Below are 14,895 nucleotides of genomic sequence, written 5' to 3' on the forward strand. Positions count from 1 at the left end.
GTGTATTTCAGTCGGTCTGCCTGTTCTGGTACTCTGTCTCTGGTGAGTCCTCTTACCACCACCACCACCCCGCCTCTGGCCTGCACTCCAGTTCTTGTATGCATAAATAAATCTTTAAAAAAAAAGTCAATGCAGGGAGTTCAGACTGTCACCCTTGTTACTCATAAAGTCAGGTTGGAAAATGTGGCTTAACTTGCAGCCACATCAAGCCCCAAACCGCCTGCGAACCCATCTGAACTTGAAAGGTCCTGCCAGAGGGGCATCACCCCCAATCGCCTGGAGAATCAGCGTCTTTTCCATCAGACCCCAGAACTGAGCACACACAGAGCTGGGCCTTTAAACCTAGTGCCTCAGTGCCCCCAGCCACATTTAAGGACAAGGGAGCAGGGGAACGGGGCGGCCAGCAAGGCCTCAGTGATCAGGACAGAAAAGAGGGACCCACAGTCCAGCCCTCTGACATAGGAAAGTCCAAACTTGTATATATTTTCAATCCAAGCACCTGCTAAAATGCCTCTAGGCGGCTGCTTCATCTTTCAGAGCTTGAAATCATCACCAGTGTTCACACCCAGGTTTCATACCATGCCAATGTCTGAACCAGCTCCCAGAGCCTTAACAATGACAAAATGCTAAGGATCCTTTAAGCATAAATAACCAAAAAGATGAAATCCTTTTAAAACCTCAGCACCAGGAGAGTTCCGGTCTTGGGGCACCTGGGTGAACAATAGGGCGTCTGGACAGGATGAGATTTCCTTTACTGTCCGCCCACTACAGAGTAACAAATGTTGCAGCCTGACCCCATTTACTGCCCTCAAGGGAGGCGCCCGTGGTCCCACGTCTGAATCCAGCGTGGGAAAGCTGTCACTGGTCTGGTGCCCGAGGGGGAGCCCAGAGGGAAGGAACCCCTTTCAGACTGGCTTGGAAGGGGTGGGAGTTTTTCAGACAAGGGGGTATGCCCGAGGACAGGCAGAGTGGACAAGTGCTGGGGTCCCCCCTGGGTGTGGGTTGGGGTGGTTGTGGGTGAGGCTGGAAGAGGAGGGAGGTGGAGTGGGGCAAGGCCCAGGGATCCCAGCCAGGTGCATGGGGGAACCTGCTGTCCTTGCCCCCCCCAGTTCGGAGTCCCTCTGAAGTACCAGGAGGTGGAGGACATTGTGATCTACCTCAGCTCCCTGGGGAAGAAAAACACCATCACCACCGATGTCCTGGAAAGCACCTACAAGAAGTGGTATCTGGGGGAGCAGAGGAGCGCCCTGCCCTGTATGTGCCCACACCCCCAGCCCCACCCCACCCCCACCCCATGCCTCCACTTCCCGTCCTGGGAGAGGTCACTTGAGAGGCGGAGGGCTCACTCCCAGAGCCAGTCCCCTGGCCCTGGCCTGCAGCTCAGCAGGGAGGTTCTTGCCCTTGTCAGAGTCCCAGGGAGCTGAAGTCCCCACCTGCCTCCCCCACATTTGTAGGGCCCCGTGCCCAGCTCATCCTCAGGTCACCTCGACTTGGGGCTCCCCACCCCAAGCGCCTTTTTGCCTTTTTATTATACATCACGCAAGGACAAGCTCAGCATTACCCTCTCGTTGGCTGTGAGCCGCCTGGCGGTGACCCCAGAGCACAGAGCGTGTGTGCAGCCAGGCAGCGCCCCTCATTTATAAGTATCAGTGAACTTGAAGCCAAGTGCAGGATCGCTACATACCGGCAAGCTCTCTTACCTTGGGGGTCGCTCACCTTGCCTAAGGGGGCCGCAGCATCAAGAGTCTGGGTGCCCAGCTCACAGGAGAGAAAGCAGTAGTATTGGGGGTGCTCTCCGAGAGAGTGGGGCGCTTTCCCGGCAGCCTTAGCTCAGCCGATCCTTCAGGCACCCCGGAGGTCAGGGCGACCCTTCACACCTCACAAGGAGGAAACGGGAGCTCTGAGACGCCAAGCTGCCTGGCCAGGGCCTCGGAACTGGAAGGTGGCAGGGGGCCTTCATCTCAGCCTGGCAAGCAGGGGGCACAGGGTGCTTTCATTCATTTGGAGCTTCGTTGAGCACCTCCTAGGTGCTAAGCACCCTCCTGGAAACAGCAGTGAAGAAGACAGTGTCCTCGCCTTTGGTGGCCATCCATGCAAAGGATGATGTCCAGTGACCAGAGCTTTGAAGACAACAGGGCATTGTGTTGGGGGGGGGGTGTTCGGGGAAGCAGCCCTTTGAAGCTGAGTGGGGAGCCAGCCTGGAGCAGGAAATGCAACACTGCAGTTCCGAGGCTCTTAAAGTCTTGTTGGCAGGGAGCGAGCGAGGCTGGATGGAGCTCCTGAGGGTGAACAGTAGAAGGTGGATGGGGGGAAGTTGGCAAGGCCAGGTGCTGCAGAACCCGGCAGGCCTGGGAGAAGATTCTGGTTGCGTCTAACCTGGTGTCAGACTGGGGAGGAAGTGGAGAGTTTTAAGCAGGACAAAGAGATGACTGGGTTTAGTTTTCCAAAGGTCCTATTTGCCAGGTGATGGGATGAGAATGGCATCGGGAAGGCTGGGGTTGTGGTAAGGGTGAGGGAAGATGCCCCAGTGGGGCCAAAAAAAGGGCAGCTCTCGGGCGTCTGACAGAGGCGGGAAGCCAGTGGAGGGTGCCGCAGCTAGACCCCTTCCTGCGCCTCCCCCCAGATTATAGATCTGCCAAGGTCAGAGCTTTACGCAGGTTGCCCAAGAAGCAGGTCGATGTAGCCCCAGAGCCTCCCAAGATGGACCTGCTGACCGTGCCTGTGGTCAGCACGGACAAAGAGTCCCGGCCGCTGACCCTGGAGGAGATGGAGGAAGTTGGCAAGCGGTACCGCGAGAGGAGAAGGCAGCAGAAGGTACCGCGAGGGAGGGGGGCCGTTTGCCGTGACCCCGAATCTTCTGGGAGGAGGGTTCTGGGGAGGGAGCCACTTTTCCTCTCTGCCCCCTGCCTGCCTCCTCTGTGTGATAGGAACAGTGACTACTCCCAACTTCTTGGAAGATGGGCTAAGACTGTCTGGAAGAACGGGGTTCCGCTCCCCATTTTCTAAAGACGACTTTGCATCCCGAGAGCAGGACTATTTGCCAGGCGATGGGACAGTAGGCAGAGATTCATCACAGCTGGATCCAGGCATCTGGCGCAGGGTCAGCCCTAGGTAGACATTCCAGAAAGACGTGCCGAGGGAAGGGAGGACGGACGGTGTGAATTAATCATCCCTAAATAGTAATCGGGAGCCCACAGGCGCCCTCCTGAGTCTGGTTAGGGAGGCAGACAGTATTAGGGGCCATGTATAATTATTTAACCTGTGGGTGCTATGCAAAATATTTGTGTCTACAAGGAAAGGCCAGGTGTTGGGAAGTGTAATATCAACGAAGATCTGATTCAGCTGTTTGACCAGAGAGCCCCGAACAGTAGAGCAGGTGTTGCAGACTTTCCCTGGGAGGGTCAGAGAGCAACTGTTCGAGGCCCGGCTGGCCCCGCCGTCTGGGTCCTTCACTGCGGGGTGAAAACAGTAACACCCCATAAAAACAGGTGTCTGGCCAGCTTTGACGTCTGAGCTGTACTTTGCTGATTTCAGTGTTAGAAGCTGGAAAAGCCAAAGGTCCTGCGACCTGGCTTTGCCACCCTAAATCTCAAAGTGACAAATGGCTGCCCCTCGTTTTTTTGTTTTTAAAGATGTATTTATTTATGCATATAGAACTGGGGTACAGGCCAGAGGTGCAGGTGTGGTGAGAGGCTTCACCAGAGACAGAGCGGGGAGCAGAAGAGGCAGATCGACTAAGTACACTGCCATGGGGGCAGCGGGCGGGTCAGCAGAGGTCTGCCGGGCCATGTGGTCCCTCCGGGGCGGGGATAGAACTCATGCTGAAGTGGCTGTGGCTTCTCATGGGGGGCCCTGCCCCCAGTTTTAACCGCCACACAGACCAACTTGAAGTGAGTGTTGTACCGTGAGTGTGAATTGTATGTAGGCTGCACCTCCCACATCCTGCTGTATCTACGGCAAGTACGGACTTGGGGTACACTGCGCACCACCCGGCGTGCCCCTGTGCCCGCAGCTGTCCCAGCCCTCCATCCGGTACTCGGAGCAGTGCCGCCTGGTGCGCAGTGGCGTCCAGCAGGTGGACGACCACTGCCTGCCGTCCACCATCCCCGGAGACATGCAGGAGCTGGTCAACGCGGCCCGCCGGGACACCTTCCTGGTCTACCTGCGCTGCTGGAAGCTCTGCAAGGCCTACGGCCTCTCGCTGACGGAGGACATCCTGATGAAGGGTGAGCCTCGGGCCCGCCCAGAGGCCCAGCGTCCACGGCAGGCTTGTCCCTCCCTGCCCCGTGAAGCCCAGCCCAGCCCGGGGCCTGGAAGGGGAGGCTGAGCCCCAAGGCATGGTGACGGCTCAGGCTCCAGACCTCAGGTTCTTGGGAGCTTGGGGTTCCCGCCTCTCCACAGCTTATCGTTTTCTTCCTCCTGGCTTTACAGGTAAAACTTTTGGTAGCTTAAACATTTTTGACAAACATACAAATATGAATTCCCCAGCCTGAATAGCCACCGTTAGTATTTTAATGACCATCCTTTTCATAATCCTGGTTCTTTTCCATTTACACAAAATATTTAAATTCATTTTAAAATCAAGTCTGGCTATACTTAAGGTAGAGCTATGTATGTAAGGTACACTGGTGTGTTTCCGTATATATACCAAGTAAGTATGTGTATATATATATATATATATATATACATATATATATATATTTAAGGAATATCTATAAAGTATTTAAGGTAATTTAAAGCATGAATACCTTTAAAAACCGTTGATGCACTCCATCTCTCCTTCCCTCCCCTCCCTTATCTCCTGTACTTTCTTGTCCCCAAATAACCAACTTTAATAACCTGGAGTGGAACCTTCCATCACCTTTCCTAGAGTAGGAGGGGGCTGAGGGTGAACAGTGCTGCTCAACCGTTGCAGGGAGAAGAAGCCCCCGGCCCTGCCTTGTTTTTATGATCTGCATTTAGAAAGGTCTCCCAGGGGTATCCGTGAGACTGACTCAAGACAAGGGGAAAAGGGAGGTGAACTAGAGCTCAGTCATCATCCTCCGCACCCCCTGGGCCCCCCGCATGATGCCCTGCCCAGGCTGACAGTGCAGGGCCTTGGGCAGTGCTCACCTACTGGTAGACAGGCTCCCTCATCTGTGTCCAGCCAGCAGTCCCCCGCCCACACTACCCCCGACACCCCACTTCCCACACCCCCACCACCACCCACTTCCCGTGCCATCCCTGATACCCCACCTCCCACACCAGTCCCTTGCCCACCCCATTTTCCACACCAGGCTTTACGCTGCTTCACCATGGAGTTGGGAGCCAGGTCTGAGGGACCCTCTGAGCTTTAATGGCAACTTGCTGTGAACCAACAATCACAAATAGAAAGTGAAAAATAATGTATATAAGAAAAAAACCCTTCTGAACATAAAGGTCAACTTATTAGAAACCAAACCAACCCTCTGCGCCGAGGGAGGGGAGGGTCGGCTGACCGGGGAGGGGCCGGCTGACCTGGGCAGGGGCCGGCTGACCACCTGCTGCGCTTGCTTTTGACAGCCCTGCTCTACCCCGGAGACAAGATCATCCTCCAGCAGGACCTGGTGCTCCCCATCCGCCAGCCCGGAGGTTACTATTTGGACTCCAAGAAGACCTGCCGCCTGAGAGCGGCCCAGCCCCGGCCGCCGCGCCTCCAGGAAGACGCCAAGAAGCTGGACCAGCTGAGTGCCAGGCCCGCTTCCTCCCCGCTCAGCCGCCTGCCGCCACTGCGGTCTGGCTGCTGTCAGGCCAGCGCAGGCCCCCTGGGAGAGCCCGGTGGCTGGCCAGTGGTTCCACAAGCCTAGCACTAGAGATGCGCTTTCGCCACCCTTATCTTCAGGCTGGAATCTGCCCTGGCTGGGGAAGTGGGAGTCAGGCACCCCAAGAGGAGTCTCCCGATAACGAACGCAGAAAGTCCCATTCTAGGAGATGAGAAATCCCCACGGGGAACAGAGTTGTCCCAAGTCACCCAGTCAGCAAGTTCCGAGTCCTTGTCAGTGACCACGGTGGTCATTCCGGGGCTCGCAGCCTGCCGTGTTCCACCGGAGGCTGGGGGGGGGGGGGGGCGCAGAGTCGGCCAGCGCTCCAGGCAGAAGAAATTCTCCTTTCCGAACTCTAGTTTGGACTCAGATATGCCCCTGCCCAGCCCCCAGCGCCTTTCCTGAGGCCCTGTCCACCTGGATTTCCCCTCTCCTGAGACCGCTCTCTCCCCTCCACTAGGAAATCGGCTCGGAAAATCAGGAAGTTACACTTTAAGGAGTTTGAGGAATTTGTCAGGTGTGCACTGGCCATGTACCTCTGGAAGGGGCGCTGGGTCTGTCTTCACCTGGAGTGGGCGCCTGGGACTGCGTGTCGCGGTGTGGGGGTGCCGAAGCAGGTGGGCCTGCTCCGTGGGTGTCCCTCTGTCACCGCGTTCAGCTCCTCTCCTGGTAACTACAGTTACTGAGCACACTTGTTTGACAAAGAGGAGACAGAGGCACACAGTGGCTCAAGTCACCCCCCACTTGGCAGTGGCAGTGTCTGCTGGCTGCAGAAGACACTGTCGGACAAATGTCTCTGCAGAACAGAGCTGTGTCCCTGAGTGTGGCAACTGCGAGTTAAGCCTGGGCTCAGCCAGGTGCTCACTGTGGCCTTGGGGACACCCCTGAGCTTCCCCAGGCCTTGGGGCCCCACGGGTTAGGGAGACAGAATAGCAACAGCAGCCGCGTGGAACTGTAGCCAAGGCGGACATGCTGAGGCCCTCCGTTGCCTCTCTACTCTGGGCGCTGTGGGCTTGCCCCGCGGTGAAGGGGCCCTGGTCCTGGCCTGCCTGTTATCACGGCTTCCCCTGTCTTTCCCTCTTCCAGGAAGATGAAGTTGAAGAGGCTGGATGTTACCCAGCAAACTCACCCCAATTTCTTCTGGCCGGGTCACCTCCTGGACAAGCTGCGGCTCTACCTGCCCACTACGGCTGTGGATCGGAGCCTGGCCATCTTCAGCTGTGTCCATCATCAGCCCCCCATCTATTCCTACCACTCCAACCACTGGTGGCCCATTACGAACAAGAACTACCTGACCTACGCCCATTACGATGCCAGCAAGGTCTATCACATCAACTAGAACGGCCCTGGTGTCGCTGGGCCCAGCCATCCTGGCCCAGCGTCATAAACATAGGCCAAAGAACCAGACACAAGACACACTGGAGAGCCAGCACTCTCCAGACCAACAGTGTCCCGGAGGGCAAATATGTCTACATGTAAAATATTTTAGTGTTTCCCTCTCCTGACCTTGACCCTTGGAAATAAACCAAGTGGAAGTCAGGACTTCACCGGTCACCCAGCTGATGTGATTTCTTGCCCAGGAGCTGTGGCTAGAGGGGTGTGTGGGAAGCTGGGGGCCTGATGCTGGGAGGGGAGGGCAGTCACATCCTTGGGATGTCCACCAACAGGGCAGCAGCGGGCCATGTGTACACCCTTTGCCCTTTCTGTGAAAGGAAGTGGAGTATGGCCCTCATCCCACAGGCTGAGCTTTCAGGTCACCACTTCCAAATCTTGGCAAGTGGAGGAACGCTCTTCTGGGGCCCTCGTCTGCCTAACCCAACCAACGCCGCCTGGACATTCTGCCGGGACCTTCAGGACAGGCATCATATGGGCAGCTTGCCCACTCACATCCCATCCCACCTTCCGCAGCCAGTGGATAAGCAGAATTCAGGCGGTGTGGTGTACTCATACACACAAGGGGATTTTGATCTCAACCCTCTCGTCAGCTGTCAACACTGGCTCCCTCCACGTCTCACAACTCACAACACACCCAGTTCAGCTTCTGTGTCCTATTAGCCCCCGACTTTATCCTCTCCAGATCACTGGTGACACCTGTGGAACCAAGTGGCTATTTTTTTCTCCTGAAATTTGAATTTTCAATCGTCTTACAAACAAGGGCTAAGCATGGGCCCTCCCTGGTGGCGCAGCAGGTTAAAGCACAGCACCAAGAAGCTAAAGTCACTTCCACATGAGTTCAATCCCTGCCTGCCCCAGAGGTGACCACATGGCTCGGCAGACCCCTCCTGTCTCCCCGCTGCTCCCCACAGCAGTGTGCTTCATCAGTTGGCTTGTTCTGCTCCCCACTCTGTCTCTGGTGAATCCTCTCACTGCCCCTGCACCTCTAGCCTGTATCCCAGTTCTGTGTGCACAAATAAATAAATCCAAAAAAAAAAAGGCTAAGCAAAACAAATCCAAAGCAAGAACAATAATGTAAAATCAGGCAGCCTAGCCTGGTGGTTAGAAGTGTGAATTTTGGAGTCCAGTCTCCCAAGTTCACTTTCGACATGTAAAATAGGGAAAATAGGACTATCTCACAGAATTGTGGGACTTACCTCATTGATTGATAGTTCTTATGTCCTAATCAATCTAATTTTTCATTCTAAACTGACGGGAGGAAATTATTAGTAAGTCTCTGTTTTGCTCCACCTTGGCCACTAGGAGGCGCATTTTGGTGTTGAAGACGCGCGAGCGGAAATACTAAAAAACCTGGATTATGCTCCGGGAAGCGGCTTCAACTTCTGGCGGAAGTGCTACCCTTCCCATCAGGTCCTAGAAGCCAAAAGAAATTCACTTATTTTCTTCGCAGTTCCAAGTGTAGAAGTGAAAACTTCTGCACTACTCGGCCGTATTAATACCTACGAAAGCACATGTGGCACTTGACCTTTTCCGGTATTGTTTCTCTGACCTGTCTTTATTTTTTTTGAAGAACCAAGAGCCGGAAGTGCTCGCCTTTCCCCTTCCAGGACCCAGAGGTTACGTCCCATCATCCCTTGCGCACACCACCCGCTTCTCTCTTCCTCGGCGCTACCTACGGTGGTGGCTGCCGTTTCCCATCCGGTGAGTCTTAATCGTCCTCCATCAGCGTCTCTGCGGTTTCTCTCTGGCTCATCGCTCTCTAGTGCGAAGGCCTGTCCTCCCGCCTGGCTGTCGTAGTAGGAATTTTCCTTATCGGGTGTCTGGATTGCGGTCAAGACAGTGAAATGGCCTGGCCAGTAGTGAAGATTCACTTTCTTGGGCCTCTTGCCCCGCTGCAGAGGCCGCCTGGGGCCAGTCGGCTGCGGACAGCATGTTTGGGTCCAGGCGGCGCGGAGCACTGGTTGGGGCCAAACTAGGGGATTTCTGGCGCGGGTGGAGGCTGCGGGAGCGACCGACAGATGTCCCGGCCTCCCGGCTCCGTTCCTCGGGTCGCCTCGCCCAGCGACATCTGGCCACGTGTGTCCTATTGCGGTGGCTCCAGGGTCTGACCTGCAGTTGCCGCCGCCGCAAGAGCTCCGTTGTCGTAAAGGATGTGGTGCCGGGGTGGAGCAGCCATTGAGCGCCTGTTATGTGTGTCTCAAGGAAGTCGATGGTCAGAACAGAAAGGGGGCTGCAGAGGGCCAAAAGGGTGGCGGGGAATGCCACGTTGAGGAAAGTTAGGTTATAGCCGGGCTCAGAACAGTGCTGGGAGACCCCGAGGCCTTTAGAGGCAGCTCTTGCTTTCGTATGTTTTGTGGGTGTAACTGAGCTGCAGGACTCCAGGGAAATTGTAAGCTCAGTTCTGGAAGCATCCTGTCCTTTTCATTTTCCGGGTGAGAAAACTTGACACTCGGGTGCAGGGTTGCCCAAGGTCCACACAGCTAAAAGGCGCTCGATGTGCAGCCCTAGCAGCGGATCATTAGGAGATCAGCTTGTTTGCGATGAGCTGCTGGCTTTTTTCTTGACTGAGTAGTAGGTGGGGTGCTCTGACCTCCCAGGATCGCGTCTGGAGAGTGCCTAGTATTCTGCCAGCTTCGGAGTTGGGAGGGAAAGCAAGCCCAGCAGAGGTACCCATTCCATTCCCAGCTTGCTCCGTAGCTGGTGATTGGAAGACACTCTGCAACAGTGCTCAAGGGCAGGCAGGGAAGCCCTTGCCTCCGGGACCCACGTTTAACACTTCTCTGCATCTTTCTCAAAGGCATCATGGCCGCCCTCAGACCCCTCAGGAAGCCCAAGATAGTCAAAAAAAGGACCAAGAAGTTCATCCGGCACCAATCAGACCGATATGTCAAAATTAAGGTACAAAGCCCTTGGAGGGAAGCCAGTGTTGCTGTGAATACGGGCCCCTAAGCAGGCTGTTGTCTTTCTGGCAGATTGCCTTTGGCAGGTGAACTGCTCTGCGATTCGCGGAAGCCCTGAAGCTCCTGCTTCTCCCTGAGTATGCCTCACTGACTGTTGATGTTCTGGCTTCTTGTATAATTGAAATTTAAGTGACACTGGACACTTGCCTGGTTTCCAGAAAGTTTATGTTTTATCAGGCGTTTCCGCTGACTGGACAGTGGGGAGAGGGGACTGTGTTTTGCGGATGAGGAGCCATAGGCCCTAAGATGAACAAAACCGCTCTCACTCACCCTCTACAGCCTCCTCACAGTCCATCCACGTTTCTGGGGTCAGGGACCCCTATTTTTTACAACAGAAAATATAAGTAGTGAGATCTTGTTGGGCAAAGATGGGTACTGATTGGTACATTTTCCCTCGGCCCCCCTCTGTCCAAAAGGGGGGCGTGGGCGGTCTGCACAGACACTAAGCGCTCCCTTGTTCTCTTTCAGCGTAACTGGCGGAAACCTAGAGGCATTGACAACAGGGTGCGCAGAAGGTTCAAAGGCCAGATCTTGATGCCCAACATCGGTTATGGGAGCAACAAGAAAACAAAGCACATGCTGCCCAGTGGCTTCCGCAAGTTCCTGGTGCACAACGTCAAGGAGCTTGAAGTGCTGCTGATGTGTAACAAGTGAGTCGGCCGTGGCCGGGCGCGGGCAGCAGTGAGCATCTGGCGAGCTGTGCCTGTAGGTGTATTTGGGGACTTAAAGGGAAGAGGTCTTGTTCTGAAAAGTGTAGAGACCCAAAGCTAGGAAAGAGGAGGACAGGGTAGAGTCTCTGTGGCGGTGCGTCCCTCTGTTGTGAGTTCTCTCGTTTCACATCCACCTCAGTTACACATGTCAGTCAACACCGGCCTGGAAATGTTCAATACAGAGATGCACTCATGTGACTCGGCGTAGTGTGTCTTATTCCTGCGTCTGGTTTGTTCTCTAAACCTTATCGCGGGTGGGTAGGTACAGGGGAGTGGTTGGTGCAGGATTCCATCCTGGGGCCAGGCCGAGCACATACACCCTGCTCCGGGGGCTGATGTACAGAATCGTCATTAAATACACATGGATACGCGCTTCTTAAGTGGAAAAGTAAAAAAAAAACCAAGAGAACATAAGTTGTAAAAATAGATTATGGAAACCTGTTAACATATACCTTGTGTTTATACACCTCATTTGCATTTACACAAAGTATTTTGCTTTGCTTGTCTCGCCCTAAAGCTTGTTTCCCAGCAGAGTTCCGTGAGAGAACTGTGTTCCCACTGTCTAGTCACTCCCTGCCGCCTTCTCTGCTGCCCCGGGAGTACGGTCTTCTCTCACTCTGCTGTTGGTGTTATCATAAGTCTCACTGCGGGGCAGTGAGGCAGGACCTGGAGCGCAGCGTTCGGCTGGCTGGCTTCGGCAGCTGACTTTCAACTTGAATTTTGTCTCAACAGACAAAACATTAAAGTGCTGTGCTCCGTGCCTGAGCTCCACTGGCAAGTTCAAACTCCCCAGTAACTGCCTGGAGTCTGACAGGTGGCGGGACTAACGGGGCACCTTTGGGACAGTTGTCCTGGCACGGTCCGTTACTTAATGTGTGACCATTCGTGTCCACCCTGCTGGGCCTTGTCTGAGTGGAGGTGGCGCCTGGGTGTACAAGGCCGTGCTCTCGAGGACCTGGCTTCAGTACGTGGACTCGAGGGAGTCACTTGCCAGCACGCCGCCCGGTGCTGTGACTGGCGTGACCAGTGTGTGGCTCCCCTGTGGGATTGCGGGGACATGCCAGCCTGTTACAGGCAGACTGCTCCTTACCACTTCCTGTTCTTCCAGATCTTACTGCGCTGAGATTGCGCACAACGTCTCCTCCAAGAACCGCAAAGCCATCGTGGAAAGAGCAGCGCAGCTGGCCATCCGAGTCACCAACCCCAACGCCAGGCTGCGCAGCGAAGAGAACGAGTAGCCTGCTCCTGCGTGTCTATTGTGTTAATAAAACCATTGAAACTGCCTCTGGCAATCCCCTGGGTGTTTACTCCTGCATTTCTTACTTAGGCAGTTTGTCGCACAGATTGTTCTTGTGCTGTTGATCCTCTGGAAGCTTGCTTTTAACTGTTTTATAAAGGAAACTTCCAGAAAACACGGCCTCAGGTGCCCAGACCAGGCTCAGTCAGCTCCAGTTGGAGCTGGAGAAGAGGGGAAGAGACTTGGTCCTTTGGCCAAGGTTCCGATGCCCTTGGTTAAAGGACCTTACAGCTGTTAGCAAGCAGAGCTGGTTGCAGCTGCAGAGCTGGGTGACGGTGACCAAATGTGTCAGCAGGGACAGAGGTTCGGGTTAGTTTCCTAGCCCCGCACTAGGAGCCGGGTCCCTCGTGTGACCAGCCTGCGTAGTGGACGTGGCTTTCCTCCCTTGCATGGTTCCTGCTTTGCCACTGCAAGCACATTCAGCAGTTTATGCCAAAGATCTGGTTTTCTTGGCACCCAGCTGTGACAGAATTTAAGTCCCTTGGTTCTAGGGGGTGTCTTTGTTACAGGTTGGCAATTAGTGAGACATTTATTGAGTAAATTGTTGGCCTTTATTTCACGACTTCTTTCAGTTGACTTGGAAAGTGTATTAATGGTCTGGTGAACAAGAGGAATTATCTGGGAAAATAGTTTCAAGTCTCCTATTAAGCTTGGATAACATGACATTCTTTGGCTTGTCCATATTTCTGTGTCTTCAGTACTAAAGACTAGAAATGACATGCTCAAATCCTCCCCTAAGAGGACAGACATGCCCAGGTGGTGACAAAGGTGGTTTGTGTGTGCCTTGTCGCCTACCCCAGGCCGCCACATAGCATTTTGAAATTGAAAAAAACCATTAGGTCCAATTTCTTGCCCTACTTACCTCCCCCTGAAAAAATCTTCATGAAGTTCTGATGAATTGCTATCAACTAGAAATAAAGCATTTTGAGTTCTAAAGTGTAAACAACCCAGAAATAGCCAATTCTTCAAGTTGCTTAGTCAAAGCACTGGTGTTCAGCATCAGTCCAGGTCAAGTGAAGGGGGAGAGTGGGTTGAGGCGAGTCTGGTACCTGAAGGAGGAGGCTGGCCTGCTGTCTAACCTTTCTAGCTGTGAGTGCAGTGATTTCTCACAACCCTCCAGACAAGGAGCCAGACTACCAGGTGAGCTCCCACTGACACCTCCCACCCTACCCTGTTGTCTGTCCTGAGTTAAAGGGCCCAACTCTGGACAGCCTCAAAGCTCTTGCTGGGTTCTGGGGAGTTGGGGTCCCTGGAGAAGGCACTATAAACCCTGGCCGGCAGCATGAAGGCCCCGGGGAGATGAATGGGAGGCGAAAGTAGAGGCTTAGAGTGGTGGGAGGGTGGGGCCTTGAGGTTAGCTGGGTCCCTTTGTCCTGAGAAAGGGCCCACCTGGAAGCTGGGGGACATTAGCTGAGCTCCACTGAGTCTGTGCTGGGGGCCAGAGTAGAATCCTTCTGGATGCTTTCAAAGAGAGCTGTCAATTCTGGGTTGGATCGGATTTGGGAAGAGAAATCAGCCATGATGGGACTTTTCCCTACTTCTGGGATGGTCAGCAGAGCGGCCACTGCCCTCATCGCCGAGCGCTTCAGTTCGTCCTGCTTCTCAAACTCTTGCTTCACCGAACCAGCTTTCACCTAAAGTGAGAAACAAGGGCCCCTTTATTGAGCCTGGCCTGGCCCCACAGCCCCTCCTGGTCTGGCATCCTCTGACCCCCTGTAAACTGCCCGGCTTTCCACACACCTGCCTGGAAAACAGACCCTGCTCCTGCAACCTATCCCCTAGCTGTGACTTAGGCTACCCCTACTATAAGGAGAACTTTCTGGACTTGATGTTTATGTTGCTTAGGTGGGGGCAAAGACATATTTTCATTTCCAGCAGGTAGAGAGTCAGCTGGATGCCCCTCACTGAGTCTAAGGCCGCCTCTCCCGAGGGCTGCTGTGAGGACTCGGTAACAGGTCCATTAACCACTTTTAAAGCCCCTGAGGCTGGAATTGAGGCTTTTGGAATTAAGGTGCTTTTAGGGTTCACAGAGATGTTACTGTGCAAGTGATGTTTGCAACAGCCCTGCTACTTGTGTGGAAAATGCAAGATCATGAGCAGCACAAGAGGGAAACAGTCTTGGGCCAGTTCAAGGCAAGTTCTGTTGCCAAATCACTGAGAAGTGTTTGGTTTCCAGGACTGCAGGTTTCAGAGTTGTGGACAAGAGACTGCTATACTGTTGTAGACATGTCAAGCCCTCACCACACCACACTGTGAGACAGTCCCTGTGAACTGTGGTTTTTCTTGATGCCGTTTGGCTCCAACGAAACTACATGTGATGTTGGAGACCCTGCAGAATCCCTCTCTTCTCTTGACTTCATACTAAGCATGGATTAACGAGAACACTTACAAGGCAGATTTCTATCAAAAAAGTGACCAAGTATGCTGGGAAAACTGGGAAGCTACATGCCAAAAAATGAAACTAGATCACTACCTTGCACCATGCACAAAAATCAACTTGAAGTGGATTAAAGCCCTAGATATCAGAACAGAAACCATAGAATACCTGGAAGCAAAGATGGCTAAACACTACACAACATACACCTCAGTAACATCTTTGAAGATATAGCACCCAATGCAACGATAGTGAAGGAAAGGATAAATAGATGGGACTACATCAAGTTAAAGAGCTGCTGTACAGCAAAAGACATTACAAAAACAGACATCCCACTGATTGGAAAAAGAATTTTCTCACACAAAACTAACAATAAAGG

General features: G+C 53.7%; 3 protein-coding genes across 4 annotated transcripts in view; 2 read left to right on the forward strand and 1 right to left on the reverse strand.

Annotated features, from left to right (window-relative positions):
- Positions 1–7,229, forward strand: part of EFCAB12 (EF-hand calcium binding domain 12) — a 12,989-nt gene extending 5,760 nt beyond the window's left edge. The window contains exons 4-9 of the mRNA XM_004692221.2: positions 1,110–1,254; positions 2,624–2,814; positions 4,013–4,226; positions 5,542–5,752; positions 6,241–6,297; positions 6,867–7,229. Coding sequence (XP_004692278.1) covers positions 1,110–1,254; positions 2,624–2,814; positions 4,013–4,226; positions 5,542–5,752; positions 6,241–6,297; positions 6,867–7,119 — 1,071 coding nt within the window. The 3' untranslated portion in view covers positions 7,120–7,229. The remainder of the gene's footprint in view (positions 1–1,109; positions 1,255–2,623; positions 2,815–4,012; positions 4,227–5,541; positions 5,753–6,240; positions 6,298–6,866) is intronic.
- A 1,572-nt stretch (positions 7,230–8,801) lies between these two features.
- Positions 8,802–12,129, forward strand: RPL32 (ribosomal protein L32). Its single transcript, XM_004692361.2, has 4 exons — positions 8,802–8,876; positions 9,973–10,073; positions 10,604–10,785; positions 11,954–12,129. Exons 2-4 carry the CDS (start codon positions 9,978–9,980, stop codon positions 12,081–12,083), a joined length of 408 nt encoding a protein of 135 aa, XP_004692418.1. The 5' UTR covers positions 8,802–8,876; positions 9,973–9,977; the 3' UTR covers positions 12,084–12,129.
- A 541-nt stretch (positions 12,130–12,670) lies between these two features.
- CAND2 (cullin-associated and neddylation-dissociated 2 (putative)) overlaps positions 12,671–14,895 on the reverse strand; it is a 25,249-nt gene continuing 23,024 nt past the window's right edge. For both annotated transcript variants that reach the window (XM_012732167.1, XM_004692362.2), the window contains exon 15: positions 12,671–13,776. In XM_012732167.1, the coding sequence (XP_012587621.1) occupies positions 13,549–13,776 (228 nt within the window). In that variant the 3' untranslated portion in view covers positions 12,671–13,548. The remainder of the gene's footprint in view (positions 13,777–14,895) is intronic.

The sequence above is a fragment of the Condylura cristata genome, unplaced genomic scaffold (assembly GCF_000260355.1).
Source record: "Condylura cristata isolate star-nosed mole 26May11 unplaced genomic scaffold, ConCri1.0 scaffold00033, whole genome shotgun sequence".
Lineage (NCBI taxonomy): Eukaryota > Metazoa > Chordata > Mammalia > Eulipotyphla > Talpidae > Condylura > Condylura cristata.